Source organism: Budorcas taxicolor, chromosome 3, assembly GCF_023091745.1.
Source record: "Budorcas taxicolor isolate Tak-1 chromosome 3, Takin1.1, whole genome shotgun sequence".
In the NCBI taxonomy this organism is placed as follows: Eukaryota; Metazoa; Chordata; class Mammalia; order Artiodactyla; family Bovidae; genus Budorcas; species Budorcas taxicolor.
The window spans coordinates 86,189,655-86,210,327 of NC_068912.1; the positions used below are offsets into that span (position 1 = coordinate 86,189,655).

The 20,673-nt window shown below is 39.5% G+C and overlaps 1 protein-coding gene across 1 annotated transcript in view; it reads left to right on the top strand.

Annotated features, from left to right (window-relative positions):
• The window catches only part of LOC128044628 (cytochrome P450 2J2-like), a 31,408-nt gene that overhangs the window by 1,756 nt on the left and 8,979 nt on the right, over positions 1-20,673 (top strand). Inside the window, exons 2-5 of the mRNA XM_052636962.1 lie at positions 3,154-3,316; positions 5,808-5,957; positions 6,346-6,506; positions 9,157-9,333. Coding sequence (XP_052492922.1) covers positions 3,154-3,316; positions 5,808-5,957; positions 6,346-6,506; positions 9,157-9,333 — 651 coding nt within the window. The remainder of the gene's footprint in view (positions 1-3,153; positions 3,317-5,807; positions 5,958-6,345; positions 6,507-9,156; positions 9,334-20,673) is intronic.

Consider the following 20,673-nt stretch of genomic DNA (forward strand, 5'->3'; position numbering starts at 1 on the left):
AAAAAAATTCTGCTGCTGCTGCTGTGTGGAGCACTCTGTACCATATGTCAGTTAGGCTTGAAAAGATGAGTGTGTTGTTTAGTGCTTCCATACCCTTGCTGACTTCTTATCTACCCATTCTATCAATCACTAGGAGAGGCGTGTTAAGTTTCCAGCTATAATTAGAGGTTTATTTCTGTGTTTGGTCAGTTCTGATAGTTTTACTTTGTTTATTTGGCAGCTCTTTTATTTGGCTCATGCACATTAAAATTGTTATCTCATCTTGGTGAATTGGCTCTTTAATTATTGCATAATGTCATTCTTTATCCCTGATGATTTTCTTTGCCTGAACTTTATTTGATATAATATAGCCACGCCAGCTCTCTTTTGATTAGTATTTGTGTAGCACATGCTTCTCCAGTTTTTCACTTTTGACCTACTTATATGATTATACTTGAAATGAGTTTTTATATGTAACATGTAAGTGGCTCATTGTTTCATTCTACCAATATCTCTTTTAATTGGTGAATCTAGATCATTTGTATATAGTGTAATTTTTGTTGTGTAAACACTTAAGTCTGCCATTTTACTATTTATTTTCTATTTTGCACTTTGTGTTTTGTTCCTCTGGGTCTCCTTTCTCGTGTGGGTCACACGAATATTTTTTAAGAATTCCTTTTTAATTTATCCATAGGTTTTTTTAGTGCATCTCTTTATATTGTGCTTTAAGTGCTTGCTGTAAACCTTACATGCCATGCAGTCAGTCAGTTCAGTCACTCAGTCGTGTCTAACTCTGCAACCCCATGGACTGCAGCATGCCAGGCTTCCCTGTCCATCACCAATCCCAGAGCTTGCTCAAACTCAGGTCCATTGAGTCAAAAACTAAGTGATTTGCCTAAGTTATTCAAAATTGATAATAGCCAAACAAGGACTTGAAACTTACATCTGGTCTTTACTTATGCTACTTTTCATGATATAGGTAGCAGGTAATTGATTTTTCAGGGTTTCATTTATCCAACGGGCATTTATGACATACTTATCAAATGACAGCGTAATACAAGAGAGTATGTGAAGAAAGGTGTGGTATACATTTTCGGTAACCAAGTGAGATGTCATTAAGTGGTTCACTGTGAATAGGAAACCTTGGGGATAACCTCTGTAGAATGCTGAAATAAATTTGGGTGAACTTGAACAGAATGGTTGTGTGGAGTAAAGTGGACAGGAGATTTTTAAATTGGAGAAGTGACATGAGCTGAAACAAAGTGAGAAGGCAGTGAAGAAACTGGCTGATCTGTTTGGCATGATGAGAACCTTCCTAATTTCCCATGCCCCATTTTCTAAACATTTTCTACCATAGCTGTCTGGCTTATTATAGAATCATTTATGTGACTAAGAAAAAAATCTTATTGGACTATGATAGGGAAATGGTATCACTTTCTGGCCATTTTCCCTCTATTTCTTTGTCAATATTTTACAAGAGTTATTTGCTAAAATATACTCTAAATATATCAATAATAATACATAATTTTATTATTAATTTTAGTGTTTTGATTACTAACAGCATAATGCTAATGATGAGATTTGTAACAGCCCTCATTTTATACCTTTGGAAACTGAGACAGAGGGAAGTTATATAGCTTAACCAAATATAACATAGAAAGTAACCAGTGGAAGCTGGATACAAAGCAATTTGTTTGCCTTCAAAATCCAGGTTCTTAAACACTCACCTTTTGACGTTAAGACATTCTTGGTCTAATTCTAGCACCTTTCCGACACTGTATCCCAGCTCCCTACACAAGTGAGATGTAGTCTGTCCAGGCACCTCTCCTAGCCCGGGGTCCCTTGGCTGTCTGTGACACCACCCACACTCCTCCTTTATTAGTGCTTTCTCCCGCTTCCTCTCCCTGCCCCGTTACTCTCATTCTCAGTTTATTGCTGTCACATATAGTAAACTCTAAGTTCCCAGTGCTATTTCAGCTTTATGTCTTTGTCCTTAAATCTCACAAATACCTCCAGTCCCATATATCTTTGGCACTTTGGCTAAGTTTCTTCTCCATGACTCACTTTCCTTACTAAAACATGACTAATATCATTACTGCCATAAGGTGGTGTGAGGGAAATGAGACAAAAGGTGAAAGGTGGTTAGCGTGGCACCCAGTGGATGTGGCTGGCTGTGACCACCAGTGCCTTTCCCCTGTACATCTTCCCTTTGCTCTTGTCCTGTCTGCCTTCTTGAACGAGTGCACCTATGCTCCAGAGTCCATTCATTCCCCAGAGTCTAGAGTGGCTGTCTGCCAGTATCAGAAAACAAACTGTCTTTCCTATTGTTCTCCTCTTTCTTCCTCACAGAAACTTTTTTTCCCTTTTTTCAGGAGTGTAGAGAGCACACTGCCCTGCTTGTGAGATTTTAGTTCCCCGTCCAGGATTAAGCCTGTGTCCATGGCACTAAAGTCCAAGTCCTGACCTCTGGACAGCCAGGGAATTACCCCACCCCAGAAACTGTAAGGGAACAATATTTTTCCCTCTTATAGGTGGGGAGCACAGGCTCCAAAAAGAATGAAACAGCTTTCCTGAGATCTCACAGCTAGCCAGCTGTAGAGTTAACATGGCTCCAGCTAGTGTGTTCTTGTCTATGACTGGGCCTAGCCCTGTAATGCATTTTTTGCCACCTAGAACCTGTTGAAGAAGGTGACACTGTCTTGTGGTTAAACAGATATAATTTACTACGAAGTCCATGCTTTCTACCCCAGACATTCACTAAACACATCTCTGCCTTCTCTGGTGAGTCACATGGGCTGAATTTTCTCCCTTCACTAGAGTCTAAGATGCTTGAGGTTAGAGACTTTGCTTATTTTATTGTATCTTTATGCCTTAATCTCAGGATACATATGCTCACTCAATCCAAATAAAATGAACATATGGATGAATATTTATAATGAATGCCTGTGTCCTGTAGTAGATTAAACTGAAGTCTAGTTGAGACCAAGAGAAATGGAAACAGGCAGAAATATTTCCAACAGCCCAAGGCACACTCATACACACACACACACACACACACACACACAAACACACACAAATTCCCCTTAATATAGGCTGCCAAAGCTATACATACCCTCCATTCCAGGACCCACAGAGATGTGCATATGTAACTATGACTCTTCTACTATTTTTCAGTTTATGAAGAAATATGGGAACGTTTTTAGCTTGGATTTGGGGTCATTTCCTTCCATTCTTTTAACTGGATTGCCCTTAATTAAAGAAGCGCTTGTCCACCAAGGCCAAAACTTCTCCAACCGCCCTGTAGTGCCTCTCCAAGAGCGCTTGATAAACAATAAAGGTAAGCTGTTACATTGGTAAGTGTGTTTGATATTCTTGTGGTCTGTGAAAGTATCTCCAACAATCCCAGGGACCAAGCTCCTCATAAGGAGCCTGAGTGCCCGCATTTCCCTGTTGAAGGCACCCCCTCAGGGCACCTGGCAGAGTCAGCTCTAATGTCAGGGATTTGGGAGAAGCAACATGACCTGCATGAACTCACTCTGGGTGCTTTGATAAATAAGTATGCTCATCACTCAGTGATGTGATGTGTTGTTTAAGCAGAGAAAAGGCAATGCGTCCTCAGGCTCTCTTTCTGCTTTCCCACTCAGATCTCTTCCCCTAGAAAACGGATGTGGATCAGCTTGTTCCTATTGATTAAGTGATCCCTTCTTGCCTCCAGGTCCTTATGCTCTATTATTAAGGCTGTGCCCCAAAGGTATCTCAAGCCTTCTGTCTATGTTAAAAGAGTCTGGCATGAGTACTTAGAATGGTCACTAAATAAACTTCCATTTTCAAAAATCTAAATGAAAAACTTAAATCTATACTTGTAACAAAACAGCGTTTTTTTTCAGGTATTTATCTATTCCGCTTTGAAATAGTTCACCCATTATTTTACATTCATTTACTCTATTATCTGCCATGTGAACCTAGTAAGACCAGGCACCAGTGACAGAATAGTGAGTAGAACAGAAAAAAATTCTTGATTTTTCTGTAAGCTACATGCTATGAAGAAAAACAGTATCAAGTAAGATAATAATTTAAGCCCTCAGTGTTATGAAGTTAAAAGCAGGGTTCACTTAGTATGGGTATCGAATCTGGTCCTGAGACTCAGGAATAGCTATTGTAAGTAAATGACAAGTAATAAAGTGAACAAGCAGTCCAGCAGAGGGAACAGAATGAAAAGTTTATGAGGTGGGAAGAAGGACAGTGAACTGAGGAATTGAAAGGTATCCAGTGTGGGAAGAACAGAGATTAAATGGAGATAATTAAATGAAGATGAAGATGCTAACTCTGGCCAGAAAGAGTTTATGTTTAAGGATGTTGCTTTTATCCTGGTAACAACAGAGGCTCCTGACTGGTTTAAGCAGATAAAGAAATCATCGTATTTACATGCTGCATTTTAAAGACTTCTCTAAACTATAATGTCAAGAATGGGATAAAAGGAGAAGGAGACTACTGTAGCATTTTAGGTGAGAGGAGGTGGTGGCCTGGATTAGCCAGGTGTCACAAATGGCAGTTCAGTAGGTTAGACCAGGAGACTGACTGTGAAAATACATGGATTTAAGCTATTCAGGAGGCATATCCAATAGGACATGATGACCTAGACAGAGGGAGAATGAGGTAGACACCCAAATGAGTAGGTAAAGGACAGAAGGAGGATATGGAGAAGGACAAGGTGTTGGCTGGCCTGGGTGGGGAGTTGTATGGAGCAAATCATGAATAAAATCATGAATATGCTGAGTATAAAACCAAGAGAGTCAAGCAGACAATTGGTTACATGTCTGCAGCTGAGGCACAGATATAGATGTTCACATCAGTAGATGTTATCTGAAATATTTGGAGCTGATGAGATTTCACAGAAATGGAGGATAAGGGTAAGAGAGAGGAGGGTTTGACCCAAGCTCAAAAAGGCCCATCATTTCAAAACTTGATAGGAGATAAGGTAACTAAAGGTATGATGATTTCTGTGAAGTCAGAGAATTAGCAGAAAAGCCTCGAGAGTGTGGTGTCCTGGGCACCACTGGAAAAGAGTGTTTCAAGAAAAAAGCATCTCATGCTGTTGACACCTCAGCGTGAGGCTGAAAAGGATCCTGGACTGAACAGCAGGGAGGGCCACTTCACTAAGGTGGTGGAAGTGAAAGGGAGATATTAGAAGGAGTGAGAAAGTGTACTGAAATGAGGAATTGAGAGGGTGGTGGTCTCACCTGTGTTATAAAATAAATGAAGTTCTCTGCACACCTCATGATGGATTTTTTTATCCTTTGCCTGTGATTTTCTTTCTGCACACATTCACAATTCTTTGTTTTCTTGGGTGATTCACCTATTTTTTTTAAGATATTTAAACTCTTTCTCATTATGAGTTTTGATTTAGTCTAGTACATTAGTGCATACTTATTATGTACCATAACAAATACTTAAATATAGTATGTGACAAGTAATCAAAGCATGGGCATCAGAGTCAGGCAGACTTGAAAATAAATGCCTGTTTACCTGCTCCAACTGTGTAACCTTGTAGAATGTACTTTTATCTCCTGTGCCTCATTTTTCTCATCAAAAAACGGGGGTCTGGTTTTACACTAATGATTTCATCAGAGAGTTTCTGTGAGTACTAAATCCCAGAACGCATTAAAAATGCTAATATGCACAGCACTGCAAACAATCAGTAAATTTAAGCCATTATATCCTTGTTTAGGGACTATTTTCAAGTACCTTACAGCCCTTTTTCTTCCTTTCATCTGATACATCATGGGTCTTGTTGGCTTTCTTTCATAATGTTGGCTTTCTTTTCCCAGGCTTGATCATGTCCAGTGGCCAGTTATGGAAGGAACAAAGAAGGTTTGCCCTGACAACTCTTAGGAACTTTGGTTTAGGAAAGAAAAGCTTAGAGGAACGCATTCAGGAGGAGGCCTCCTACCTCATCCAGATGATAAGAGAGGAGAATGGTGAGCATGTCACAGGACACGTGCAGGGACTGTGGCTCATACGTTCACTAACCAGATGTTCACCAGTGCCTACCTGTCTGTCCCTAGCCCAGTATTGTGTAGGGTGCTGAGGGGATAACAGGGAACAGCTAACCATGACCTGTCCTCATGTGGCTCATGAATTAAGAAAAAGATTGGTATTAAACACATTATTGGTTTTAAATCCTGGTCATCAGTTAGACTTCCCAGGCATTGACTGAATACTTATTAGACCCTGAGGTTGTCAGACCCTGGGGTTACAGTCTCAGAGGTGGTTCTGTAGTTGGTGTGTCATATGTTACACAGAGTAGAATCTCTGTAAAATAGAAACAATCCTATCTGAAGGCTCCATTTCTTCTCCTGCCTCCAGGACAGCCTTTTGACCCTCACTTCATAATTAACAATGCCGTTTCCAATATTATTTGCTCCATCACCTTCGGGGAGCGGTTTGACTACCAGGATGATCAGTTCCAGGAACTGCTGAGGATGCTGGATGAGGTCTTAAATCTGCAGACATCAGTGTACTGCCAGGTGAGGCAGTTGCCACTTGCTATCTTTCATAAAGACATTAGGCTGATGTCCATCACAGATTAGATTGGGTCTTTCTTTCCTTTTTAAACTAATGTAACCTTTTAAAATTGACTTCAGCACAAGCCTGTTTGAAATCAATCTGTTGACTTGTTTTTGATTCTTAGTCTACTGTTCATGTGGACACATCCACTCCTTTCTCTTGCGTATTCATCTGTTTGTAAAAATCCTTAAAGATTTCCACCTGTTGCACGATTGCCATACCCATCCACATTTGTTATTACCAGTTTTCTAAATTTGTAGGATATGGATTTAAGGCATTCAACACTCACCCCCATCCTTGGTAGTCCCTGCTGTCTCCTTTTGTCCTGCTAGGGTTTTAAGTCTGTCAAAACCTCTGCTCATCTTCTTGGTCTCTTAGTCTCTTTTCTTTATTTGGAAGATACTTCTAGGGGAGAATCAGCCCAAGTGTTGAGGTAAATCCTTGTATACCTAATGGAAGATTTACTTGTAATCATTTTTAACAAGCAACACTGCCTAGAGTTTGGTGGACCCATCTCACCCAAACTGATAAAGCAGTTAGCATGATTCCTGGCACATTAAAGGAACATAATGAATATGAGCTACTAGGATTATTGTTGTCAGTATTTCCTTTGAATAACATTCCTTATTGTCACTTCTAATCATGCTAAACCCCATCCCCTGTTCAGTTATTCCATTTTCTTCTGTCCTATTACGACAGAATCCAGGAAGTTTGGGACCTCAGTGAGCATGTATTGACTATTCCCAAGGAAAAGAAATTCCTGGAAAGGTTGGATGAGGCAGGAGGCAGGGGGTAATATGCACTTTTTAGAGACCCAAAATAGATCAGGTAGTTTACCTGACAATTTCACATACTTTATTTCAGTCAGTTTTTTACAACAATCCTTTAAAGATGAAATGGAGCACCCTAATGTGTGCAAGTAAATATGGGAATGCTGAAGCAAATCCACATAATGATCCACTGACTGTTGTTAACTGTACAACAGATCTCATGTAATTGAGTAAGGAAAGTAACCCTGGTGCCCCAATGGCAGTGGTTACGCTAAGTCCTTCAAATTACACCATCATCTTCATTACTGTCATTAATATCATTATTATTCCCAAATCCAAAACCCACTTAATTTTAAAAATGTCTTATCCACATGAAGAATACATCATAATGCACAGATAGTCAAACACACATCTATGTTGAACGTAACTAGCTACCTAGCTAGAAAGGGGTGTTTTATGCACACACAAAGATACACACACACATAGTAGAGAAAAATGCCATGAAAAAAATAATAAAAGAAAATAGGGGGATGGGAAGAGGTTCCAGAAGGACTGCATTATAGAATTATCAGGTAAGATATCTCCAAGCACGTGACACTTGAGCCGACCTGAATGAAACAAAGGCTAGAGTTATACAATTTCCAGAGGAAGACCAATCTTCATTGAAGGAATAGCAAATCCAAAAGACTAAACATTGCCATTCTTTTTTTTTTTTAATTTTTTTATTTTTTTAATTTTAAAATCTTTAATTCTTACATGTGTTCCCAAACATGAACCCCCCTCCCACCTCCCTCCCCATAACATCTCTGTGGGTCATCCCCATGCACCAGCCCCAAGCATGCTGTATCCTGCATCAGACATAGACTAGCGATTCAATTCTTACATGATAGTATACATGATAGAATGCCATTCTCCCATATCATCCCACCCTCTCCCTCTCCCTCTGAGTCCAAAAGTCCGTTATACACAGCTGCGTCTTTTTTCCTGTCTTGCATACAGGGTCGTCATTGCCATCTTTCTAAATTCCATATATATGTGTTAGTATACTGTATTGGTGTTTTTCTTTCTGGCTTACTTCACTCTGTATAATCGGCTCCAGTTTCATCCATCTCATTAGAACTGATTCAAATGAATTCTTTTTAACGGCTGAGTAATACTCCATTGTGTATATGTACCACAGCTTTCTTATCCATTCATCTGCTGATGGACATCTAGGTTGTTTCCATGTCCTGGCTATTATAAACAGTGCTGCGATGAACATTGGGGTACATGTGTCTCTTCACAGAGTCCAACGGAGCTGGACTAGAAAGACTAAGAGTGAGTAAGACGGCAGCGAGTGATAGCAGAAGAGGGGGCAGGCGTGGAAGAGGCCAGCTCATGTGGAGCTCCAGGCCAGGAGAATGGTGTCGAATTTCTCTAAATGTCATGGAAAATCTTTGCAGGATTGAAAGATAAATAGTTGAATGATCTGATTAAATTGTTAAGTGATCTCTCTGGCAGCTCAGTGGAAAATAGACTGGGATAGGAGTTGAGGAGAAAATCAGGGAAATTGTTGGGAGGCCTTAAAGCACCTAGGTAAGAAATGTTGGGGCTTTGTCCTAGAATGACAAACACATGGAGTACTGAGAAGTGGTCTGAAAATGGTTCTATTTTGGATGGAGTGCTGAAATGCTTTGCCAGAGGGGAAAAAAGAGGGGTGTGACAGAGATGAGACAAGGGTGATTCCAAGGGTTGAGTGTTAGCAAAGAAAATACATATAGAGATGCAATGGTTTCCTTGTCTTCAAAAGTAGAAATCTGGTACCCACTTGTCTCTAAGACTGTTTTGTTTGCTCCATCAGTTCTACAATACGTTTCCAAGGATAATGAATCTCCTTCCGGGTCCGCACCAAGCACTCTTTAGTAATATGGAGAAATTGAAGATGTTTGTTGCCCGTATGATTGAAAACCACAAGAGAGACTGGAATCCTGCTGAAGCAAGAGACTTCATTGATGCTTATCTCCAGGAAATAGAAAAGGTGAGGGAACCTGAGTGTTTTCCTGAATAGTGTTCTTAGAGGGCAAATGAGGCAATTCTGATATCTTATTGCTGCTGTAAGAAATCACCACAAACTTGGTGCTTAAGACAACCAACATTTTTCAAGTCAAGGTTGGGGCAGGGCTGGCTCTTTCCAGGCTTTAGGGCAGAATCCACTGATGGGATTTTCCGGAGTCTAGAAGCTACCTGTACCCCTGAACTTATGCCCCTTTCCTCCATCTTCAGAGCCATCAATGTAGCTTCTTCTCTTCCACCATCCTTACGTATTCTCTCAATGTGCTCCTTGCCTCCTCTTACGGAGACTCTTCTGATTATAATGGGTTCACTAGGATAGCCCATATCAAAATCATTAATTTCATCATATCTACAAAATTCTGTCAAAAATTATTTTCCAGTTCCAGAGATGAGAACATGAGCATCTTTGTGATTCATTATTCAGCCTACCAGAGGGTTGGAAAAATAGAGACACTATTTCAGAGGGTGCTGCTGCTGCTGCTGCTAAGTCATTTCAGTCATGTCCGACTCTGTGTGACCTCATAGATGGCAGCCCACCAGGCTCCCCTGTCCCTGGGATTCTCCAAGCAAGAACACTGGAGTGGGTTGCCATTTCCTTCTCCAATGCATGAAAGTGAAAAGTGAAAGTGAAGTCGCTCAGTCTTGTCTGACTCTTCACAACCCCATGGACTGTAGCCCACCAGGCTCCTCTGTCCATGGGATTTTCCAGGCAAGAGTACTGGAGTGGGGTGCCATTTCCTTCCCCTATTTCAGAGTGTATGAATATCATAAACTCAGAATATAGATACATGCAAAATAAAGATATTGCTTTAAGAGTATTTGGCTTGAGGTCTTTCAGTTCATTTCAATCACTGAGTTGTGTCCAACTCTTTGTGACCTCATGGACTGCAGCACGCCAAGCTTCCCTATAAAACAACAGTTCCTGTAGCTTAATCAAACTCATATCCACTGAGTCGGTGATGCTATCCAACCACCTCATCCTCTTTTGTCCCCTTCTGCTCCTGCCTTCAATCTTTCCCAGCATCAGGGTATTTTCAAACGAGTCAGTTCTGCACATCAGGTGGCCAAAGTATTGGAGCTTTAGCTTCAGCATCAGTCCTTCCAATGAATATTCAGGACTGATTTTCTTTAGTATTGACTGGTTTGATCTTGCAGTCCAAGGAACTCTCAAGAGTCTTCTCCAACACCACAGTTCAACAGCATCAATTCTTTGGCACTCAGCTTCCTTTATGGTCCAAGTCTCACATCCATACATGACTGCTGGAAAAACCATAGCTTTGACTAGATAGACCTTTGTTGGCAAAGTAATGTCTCTGCTTTTTAATATATTGTGTAGGTTGGTCACAGCTTTTCATCCAGGGAGCAAGTGTCTTACTTTCATGGCTGCAGTCACCATCTGCAGTGATTTGGAACCCCAAGAAATAAAGTCTGTCACTGTTTCCATTGTTTTGCCATCTATTTGCCATGAAGTAATGGGACCAGATGCCATAATCTTCACTTTTTGAATGTTGAGTTTTAAACCAGGTTTTTCACTCTCCCCTTTTTACCTTCATCAAGAGGCTCTTCAATTCCTCTTGCTTTCTGCCATAGGAGTGATATCATCTGCATATCTAAGGTTATTGATATTTCCCCCAGCAATCTTGATTCCAGCTTGTGCTTCTTCCAGCCCAGCATTTTGCATAATGTAACCTGAATATAATTTAAATCAGCAGGGTGACAATATACAGCCTTGACATACTCCTTTCCCAATTTGGAAACTGTCTGTTGTTCCATGCCCGTTCTAACTATTGTTTCTTGATCTGCATACAGATTTCTCAAGAGGCAGGTAAGGTGTCTGGTATTATAATCTCTGTGAGAATTTTCAAGTTTGTTGTGATCTGCACAGTCAAAGGCTTTGGCGGAGTCAATAAAGCAGAAGTAGATATTTTTCTGGAACGCTCTTGCTTTTTTTTTTAATTAATTTTTTTTATTGAAGGATAATTGCTTTACAGAATTTTGTTGTTTCCTTTCAAATCTCAACATAAATCTACCATAATTATACATACATCCCTTCCCTTTTGAACCTCCTTCCCATTTCCCTCCCCATCCCACCCCTCTAGGTTGACACAGAGCCCCTTGAGTTTCCTGATCCAGATAGCAAATTCCTATTGGCTATCTATTTTAAATATGGTAATCGGAGAAGGCACTGGCAACCCACTCCAGTACTCTTGCCTGGAAAATCCCATGGACGGAGGAGCCTGGTAGGCTGCAGTCCATGGGGTCGCGAAGAGTTGGACATGGCTGAGTGACTTCACTTTCACTTTTCACTTTCGTGCATTGGAGAAGGAAATGGCAACCTACTCCAGTGTTCTTGCCTGGAGAATTCCAGGGACGGCGGAGCCTGGTGGGCTGCTGTCTCTGGGGTCACACAGAGTCGAACATGACTGAAGCAACTTAGCAGCAGCAGCAATGTAAGTTTCCACATTACTCTTTCCATAGATCTCACCCTCTCCTCCCCTCTCCCTATGTCCACAAGTCTATTCTCTATGTCTGTTTCTCCATTGCTGCCCTGTAAATAAATTCTTCAGAACCATTTTTCTAGATTCCATATATATGCATTAGAATATGATATTTATCTTTCTCTTTCTGACTTACTTCACTCCGTATGATAGGTTCTAGGTTCATCCACCTCATCAGAACTGACTCAAATGCATTCCTTTTTATGGCTGAGTAATATTCCATTGTGTATATATACATGACTTCTTTATCCATTCGTCTGTAGATGGATATCTAGTTTGTTCCATGTTCTAGTATTGTAAATAGTACTGTAATAAACAATGAGATACATATGTCTTTAGGGTATATGCCTAGGTGTGGGATTGCTGGGTCATATGGTGAGTTTATTCCTAGCTTTTTAAGGAATCTCCATACCATCTTCCATAGTAACTGTATCAATTTACATTCCCACCAAAGGTGCAAGAGTGTTCCCTTTTCTCTATACCCTCTCCAGCATTTATTCTTTGTAGACTTTTTGATGATGGCCATTCTGACTGGTATGAAGTGATATCTCATTGTGGTTTTGATTTACATTTCTCTAATAATGAGCAATGTTGAGCATCTTTTCATGTGTTTGTTAGCCATCTGTATGTCTTCTTTGCAGAAATGTCTGTTTAGGTCTTCTTCCCACTTTTTGACTGGGTTGTGTGTTTTTCTGGCTTTGAGTTGTATGACCTGCTTTGTATATTATGAAAATTAATCCTTTGTCATTTGTTTCATTTGCTATTATTTTCTCCCATTCTGAGGGTTGTCTTTTCACCTTGCTTCTAGTTTCCTTTGCTGTGCAAAAGTTTAATCAGGTCCCACTTGTTTACTTTTGTTTTTATTTTGGTTACTCTAGGAGGTGGGTCCTAGAGGATCTTGCTTTGATTTATGTCATTGAGTGTTCTGCCTGTGTTTTCCTCTAAGAGTTTTATAGTTTCTGGTCTTACATTTAGGTCTTTAATCCATTCTGAGTTTATCTTTTTCTATGATGTTAGGAAGTGTTCTAATTTCATTCTTTTACATGTAGCTGTCCACTTTTCCCAGCACCACTTAGTGAAGAAGCTGTCTTTGCCCCATTGTATATTCATGCCTCCTTTGTTAAAAATAAGGTACCCATAGGTGCATGGGTTTATTTCTGGGCTTTCTATCTTGTTCCATTGGTCTATATTTCTTTTTTGTGCCAGTAGCATCTTTTCTTGATGACTGTAGCTTTGTAGTATAATCTGAAGTCAGGAAAGTTGATTCCTCCAGCTCCATTCTTACTTTTCAAGATTGCTTTGGCTATTCAGGGTCTTTTGTGCTTCCATATGAATTTGTTCTGGTTCTGTGAAAAATGTCTCTGGTTATTTGATAGGGATCACATTAAATCTGTAGATTGCATTTGGCAATATAGTCATTTTCATAATATTGATTATTCCTACCCAGGAACATGAAATATCTCTGCATCTATATATGTTGTCTTTGATTTCTTTCATTACTGTCTTATAATTTTCTGTGTACAGTTCTTATGTTTCCTTAGGTAAGTTTATTCCTTGATATTTAATTCTTTTTGTTGCAGTGGTGAATGGGATTGATTCCTTAATTTCTCTTTCTGAGTTTTCATTGTTAGTATATAGAAATGCAAGTGATTTCTGTGTATTGATTTTGTATCCTGCAACTTCGCTAAATTCACTGATTAGCTCTAGTAATTTTCTGATACTATCTTTCGGGTTTTCTATGTACAGTATCATGTCATCTGCAAACAGTGAGAGCTTTCCTTCTTCTTTTCTGATCTGGATTCCTTTTGTTTCCTTTTCTTCTCTGATTGCTGTAACTAGGACTTCCAGAATGATATTGAATAATAGTGGTGGAAGTGGACACCCTTGTCTTGTTTCTGATCTTAGGGGGAATACTTTCAGTTTTTCACCCTTGAGAATAATGTTTGCTATAGGCTTATCATTTATGGACTTTATTATTTCCAGGTAGGTTCCTTCTATGCCCATTTTTTGAAGGATTTTAATCACAAATGGGTGCTGTATTTTATCAAATTCTTTTCCTGCATCAATTGAAATGATATGGTTTTTATCTTTCAATTTGTTAATATGGTATATTACATTGAATGATTTGAGTATATTGAAGAATCTTTGCATTCGTGGAATAAACCCAATTTGATCATGATGTGTGAGCTTTTTGATGTGTTGCTGAATTCTGTTTGTTAAAATTTTGTTGAGGATTTTTGCATCTATTTTCATCAGTGATATTGGCCTGTAGTTTTCTTTTTTGTGTGTTATCTTTGCATGGTTTTGGTATCAGGGTGATGATGGCCTCATAGAATGAGTTTGGAAGTGTTCCTTCTTCTGCAAGGTTTTGAAAGAGTTTTAGAAAGACAGGCATTAGGTCTTCTCTAAATGTTTGATAGAACTCTCCTGTGAAGCCATGTGGTCCTGGGCTTCTGTTTTGGGGGAAAATTTTGATCACAGCTTCAATTTCAGTGCTTGTATTTGGGTTGTTCATAATTTCTATTTCTTGCCGGTTCAGTGTTAGAAGATGGAACTTTTCTAAGAATCTGTCCATTTCTTCCAGGTGATCCATTTTATGGCCATAGAGTTGTTCATAATAGTCTCTTGTGATCCTTTGTATTACTGCATTGTCTGTTGTAACCTCTTGTTTTTCATTTCTAATTTTGTTGATTTTTGATTCTTCTCTTTTTTCTTGAAGAGTCTGGATAAAGGTTTGTCAATTTTGTTTATCTTCTCAAAGAGCCAGCTTTCAGTTTTATTAATCTTTACTATTGTTTCTTTCATTTCTTTTTCATTTGTTTCTGCTTGGATCTTTATAGTTTCTTTCCTTCTACTAATTTTTGGATTTTGTTTTGTTTTGTTTTTCTTTTCCCAGTTGTTTTAGATGTAAAGTTAGGTTGTCTATTTGATGTTTTCCTGTTTCCTGAGGTAGGATTGTATTGCTATAAACGTCCCTCTTAGAACTGCTTTTGCTGCATCACATAGGTTTTGAGTTGTCATGTTTTCATTGCCATTTGTTTCTAGAAATTTTTTGATTTCCCTTTTGATTTCTTCAGTAACCTGTTGGTTATTTAGAAATGTGTTGTTTAATCTCCAAGTGTTTGTGTTTCTTACAATTTTTTCTTGTAGTTGATATCTAGTCTCATAGAATTGTGGTCAGAGAAGATTCTTGATATGATTTCAATTTCTTTAATTCACTGAGGTTTGATTTGTGACCCAAGATGTGGTCTATCCTGGCGAATGTTCCATGTGTATCTGAGAAGGTGTATTCTTTTGCATTTGGATGGAATGTCCTGAAGATATGAATGACATCCATATCATCTAATGTATCACTTAAGACTTGTGTTTCCTTATTAATTTTCTGTTTTGATGATATGTCCATTGGTGTGACTGGATATTAAAGTTGCCTACTATTATTGTGCTACTGTCAATTTCTCCTTTCTCTGTTAGTGTTTGTCTTATGCATTTAGGTGCTCTTATGTTGGGTGCATAGATATTTACAATTGTTATCCCTTCCTCTTGATTGTTCCCTTGATCATTATGTAGTGTCCTTCCTTATCTCTTGTAATATTTAAAGTCTATTTTGTCTGATATTAGGATTGCTGCTCTGGCTTTCTTTTGCCTCCCATTTGCAAGGAATATATTCTTCCTTCCTCTCACTTTCAGTCTATATATGTCTTTACATCTGAGGTGGGTTTCTTATAGACAACATATATATGGGTCTTGTTTTTGCATCCATTCAGCCAGTCTGTGTCTTTTGGTTGGAGTATTTAATCCATGTACATTTAAAGTAATTATTGATATATATGTTCCTATTGCCATTTTCTTAATTGTTTGGGGTTTGATTTTGTAGATCTTTTTCTTCTCTTGTGTTTCTTAACTATATAAGTCCCTTTAACATTTGTTGTAAAGCTGGTTTGGTGGTACTGAATTCTCTTACCTTTTGCTTGTCTGAAAGGCTTTTTATCTCTCCATTAACTTTGAATGAGATCCTTGCTGAGTACAGTAATCTTGGTTGTAGATTTTCCCCTTTCAGTACTTTAAATATATCCTGCCATTCCCTTCTGGCCTGCAGTTTCTGCTGAAATATCAGCTACTCAGCAAATGGGGTTTCCCTTGTATGTTACTTGTTGCTTTTCCCTTGCTGCTTTTAATATTTTTTCTTTGTGTTTAGTCTTTGTTAGTTTGATTAGTATATGTCTTGGTGTGTTTCTCCTTGGGTTTATCATAAATAGGACTCTTTGTGCCTCTTGGACTTGACTATTTCCTCTTCCATGTTGGGGAAATTTTCAACTATAATCTCTTCAAAAATTTTCTCATACCCTTTCTTTTTCTGTTCTTCTTCTGGGACCCCTATAATTCAAATATTGGGGCATTTGATATTGTCTCAGAGCTTTCTGAGACTATCCTCAGTTCTTTTCATTCTTTTACTTTATTCTGTTCTTTAGAAGTTATTTCCACAATTTTGTCTCCCAGCTCACTGATTCGTTCTTCTGCTTCAGATATTCTGATACTGATTTTGTTCTAGAGTATTTTTAATTTCAGTAATTGTGTTGTTTGTCTCTCTTTGCTTATTCTTTAATTCTTCTAGGTCTTTGTTAATTGATTCTTGCATTTTCTCCATTTTGTTTTCAAGGTTTTTGATCATCTTTACTACCATTATTCTGAATTCTTTTTCAGGTAGTTTGCCTATTTCCTCTTCATTTATTTGGACTTCTGTGTTTCTAGTCTGTTTCTTTATTTGCATAGTGTTTCTCTGCCTTTTCATTATTGTTTTTAACTTATTGTGTTTGAGGTCTCCTTTTCCCAGGCTTCAAGGTTGAATTATTTCTTCTTTTTGGTTTCTGCCCTCCTAAGGTTGGTCCAGTGGTTTGTGTAAGCTTGGGATGGGATTCGTGCTGAGTTTTTTTATTTGTTTGTTTTTCCTCAGATGGGCAAGGCTGAGTGAGGTGGTAATGCTGTCTGCTGATGATTGGGTTTGTATTGTTTTGTTTGTTGTTTAGATGAAGCATCCTGCACAGGGTGCTACCTGTGAGTGAGTGATGCCATATTTTGTATTCAAGTGGCTTCCTTTGTGTGTGTTCTCACTATTTGATACTCCCTGGGGTTAGTTCTCTGGTAGTCTAGGGTCCTGGAGTCAGTGCTTTCACTCCAAAGGCTCAGGGCTTGATCTCTGGTCATGAACAAAGATTCCACAAGTGGTTTGCTATGGTATTAAGTGAGATTAAAGCAAATACCCGAAACCAAGAAACCAAGATGAACCCCTGACTAATGGCAGTTACAAAATCAGGTAAATAATAATTAAAATAACAGAATATACACATATACATATATACCCATCAGTAAGGTCAAAACAGTCCAATGAAAATAAAGTACAGTAGATTGACCAGGTGAACAAAGGAAATAAAAAATTATATTTACCAGTCAAGAGCAAAACTAACTAAAGCACAAACTGGAAAACAAAACTAAATCAAGGTGCAAATAAAGCAATGAAAGCAAAACTAACAAATATGTTGAGAGGAAAGAAAAGAAAGAAAGAAAGAATAGATGTGTGCAAAGTTAAATAGATGTGGATGCAGAAGATTTATATACATTAAAGATTAACTTCAAAATAAAAGAATAGTAGGAAAGGCAAACCAAGGAATAAATGTAGAAAAATATATAGTAGATTTAAAAAATTAAAATTATGAAAAAGAGAAAAGAAAAAAAAAGATTAAAAAAAAGGAAGAAGAAAGAAAGAAAAAGGAAAACTCCACAGAACTGCAAAAGCCCAATATAGAGGCCGAGGTTTATAACAACAATAAAAAGTGTCACTGAATACACATACACATATATATATACACACCCATAAGCAAAATCAAAACAGTCCAACAAAAATAAAGTAGAATAGATTAACCTGGCACACAAAAGAAACCAAAAATTATATCTACCAGTTTAGAATAAAACTAACTAAAGCACAAACTGGAAAGCAAAACAAAAGCAAGGTGCCAATTGGGGAATAAAGCAAGCAAAATAAAACTAACAAATATGTTGAGAGGAAAGGAAAGAAAATGAAGAAAGAAAGAATAGATATGCAAAGTTAAATAGAGGTAGATTTATATACATTAAAGATTAACTGCAAGGGGAAAGGGACAGTAGGAAAAGAAAACAAAGGAATGAATGTAGAAAAATAATAATAGGTTTAAAAAGTCAAAAACTAAAACTGAAAAAGAGAAAAGTCCACAGAACTGTGAAAGCCCAACATAGAGACAGAAGTTTATAAAAACAATAAAGAATGTGACTGAGAAAAAAAAGATCAAAAAGTTAATTAGATTTCATAGTGCCAATAAAATCAACAACTACAACAGAAAGAGGGGAAAAAAAAGAAAAAAAATCCAAAAGAATCTACAGAACAAATCAAAACATAAGAATAATAAATTTTTTTTCTGAATCACTGCTGTCAGAGTCATTTCCCTCACTGGGAGTAACAGTCCACCTCACCTCTCTAGGATGCACTGTGCTGATCTCTGGACCTGCTGTGGGGGCAGCTCAGATTCTAATCTGGTCCCACTCCTGTGTGTTCTTTCTTCCAATGTCCACAGCTAACAAAACCAGTGCATTTTCTTTTGTGCGAGCTCTCAGTGTCCTTTTACACATTCCATAGGCACAGAGACTGCCTAGTTGATCATGTGGGTTTAATCTGTAGCTTGTACAGCTGGTGGGAAGATTTTGGGTCTTCTTCCTTAGCCACACTGCCCCTGGGCTTCAACTGTGGTTTTATTTCCATCTCTGCATGTGGGTCATCCATTGTTCACTGGAGTTTGCTTCTGAGGCTGCCCTGGAGGACTTGGGTTTGCCCTTGTGAGGGTCAAGTGCAGAAGTGGTCCAGCTGCTTGGGCCTCAGGGGTTCTGGCAGCACCAGGTACTCAGAGGAGTTGGCAGCTAGGGCAGCAGGAAATATAGTGCTCTAGAAGACTATGGCAACCAGTATTGGCCAATACGCTCCAGTACTCTTGCCTGGAGAACCCCCCTCCCTGACAGAGAAGCCTGGCAGGCCACAGTCTACAGAGTCACAAAGAGTTGGACACAAATGAAGTGATCCTGCCCCACTGAGAGTTGAGCGTGAAGGTGGCACAGCTCCTTGGCTTGCGGGGACTCTGGCAGCACGAAGAATGAGGGGACGTAGACTGCCTCCATTGCAGGAGTTATGGCCCTCTCAGAGTCTCTTTTCAAGCCTCTTGTAGCCGGTGATCAGAAAGCCTCTTTGGCCAGCCTTTCTCTGTAGCTCTACTTATTCAGGTACTTAGAGGGCCCTTGCCTGCTGTCCTTTTCTGTTGTTGGGCACGTCAGGCACACAGAGGGGCCCACCTGGCTGGCCTCCTACTCTGTAGATCTGCATATCAGGCACTTAAAGGGGCACCCTGGGTGAGGTCCTACTCTGGAGTTCAGTGCATCAGGCATTTGATGGGCCAGCCTCTCTATTGTTCAGCTGCTGATGCTGGTGTGTGGGGAGAGAGAGGCTTTGGTGATGGCTCCAGCCACTACTGCGTGACTCAGAAGTATTGCTTTGCTTCCATGGCTGCCCGGGTTTTCTCCACAGGCATTTCCCACCATAATCTTCTTGTTCACATCCCCTCAATCTGTCTGTCTGTAATCAACAGCAGCCCTCACCCTGGGATTGCTCCACAATCCCTAAACTCCATCTCCCAGCCATTGCACCTTCCAGGGGACCTGTGTCCCTATCCAACGTGCATATGGCTTCAGCAAGGACTGTCTCGCTCTCATTCCATTTAGGCTGCCACAGATCAGCTGTTTCACTTTCAGCCATAAATGTCTCTACTCTGACTCATACAATTGCCCCAATGTGGGGATCAGACCCCTCTTTCAGTTCCCCCAGTGGCTGAGGGCAGGTCCAGTCCTAGTAACACTCCTGTTTTCCCCCCTCATTCCTTCATCCTACTGAGTTTTGCATGGTTCCGTATATTCTTTTCTGCTGGTCAGGTACTCCTGTCCACTCTCAGCTGGTGTTCTGCATGAACATCTGTGTCTGAAGGTGTATTCCTGGTGTATCTGTGGAGAGATATATACTCCATATCCATCTACTTCTCCACCATCTTATTCTCCTCCTCAAGCTTCCATGAGGCTTCTTTAAAGAGAACCATAAAGGTGTGTGTGGTGAGCTCTTCAAAGCATTTTGCCTGTGGATTGGAGCACGCAGATGTCCCCTGCCGGCTCCCGGCTTGGGGTGGGACGGTGCTGCGTCAAGCTCCTCACAAGCACCCCAGGTCTTGCTGATTTTCTCAGGAGAAGCAGTCAGTGTGAATGGTCTCTCTTGCTTTTTTGATGATCCAACAGATGTTGGCAATTTGATCTCTGGTTCCTCTGTTTTTCTGAATCCACCTTGAACATCTGGAAGTTCTTGGTTCACGTACTGTTGAAGCCTTGCTTGGAGAATTTTGAGCATTACTTTGCTAGTGTGTGAGATGAGTGCAATTGTGCAGTAGTCTGACATTCTTTGGCATGGCCTTTCTTGGGGATTGGAATGAGAACTGACGTTTTCCAGTCCTATGACCATGGCTGAGTTTTCCAAATTTGTTGACATATTGAGTGCAGCACTTTAACAGCATCATCTTTAAGGATTTGATATGGCTCAACTGGAATTCCATCCCCTCTACTAGCTTTGTTCATAGTGATGCTTCCTAAGGTTCACTTGATTTCACATTCCAGGATGTCTGGCTCTACATGAGTGATTACACCATTGTGGTTATATGGGTCATTAAGATCTTTTTTGTATAGTTCTTGTGTGT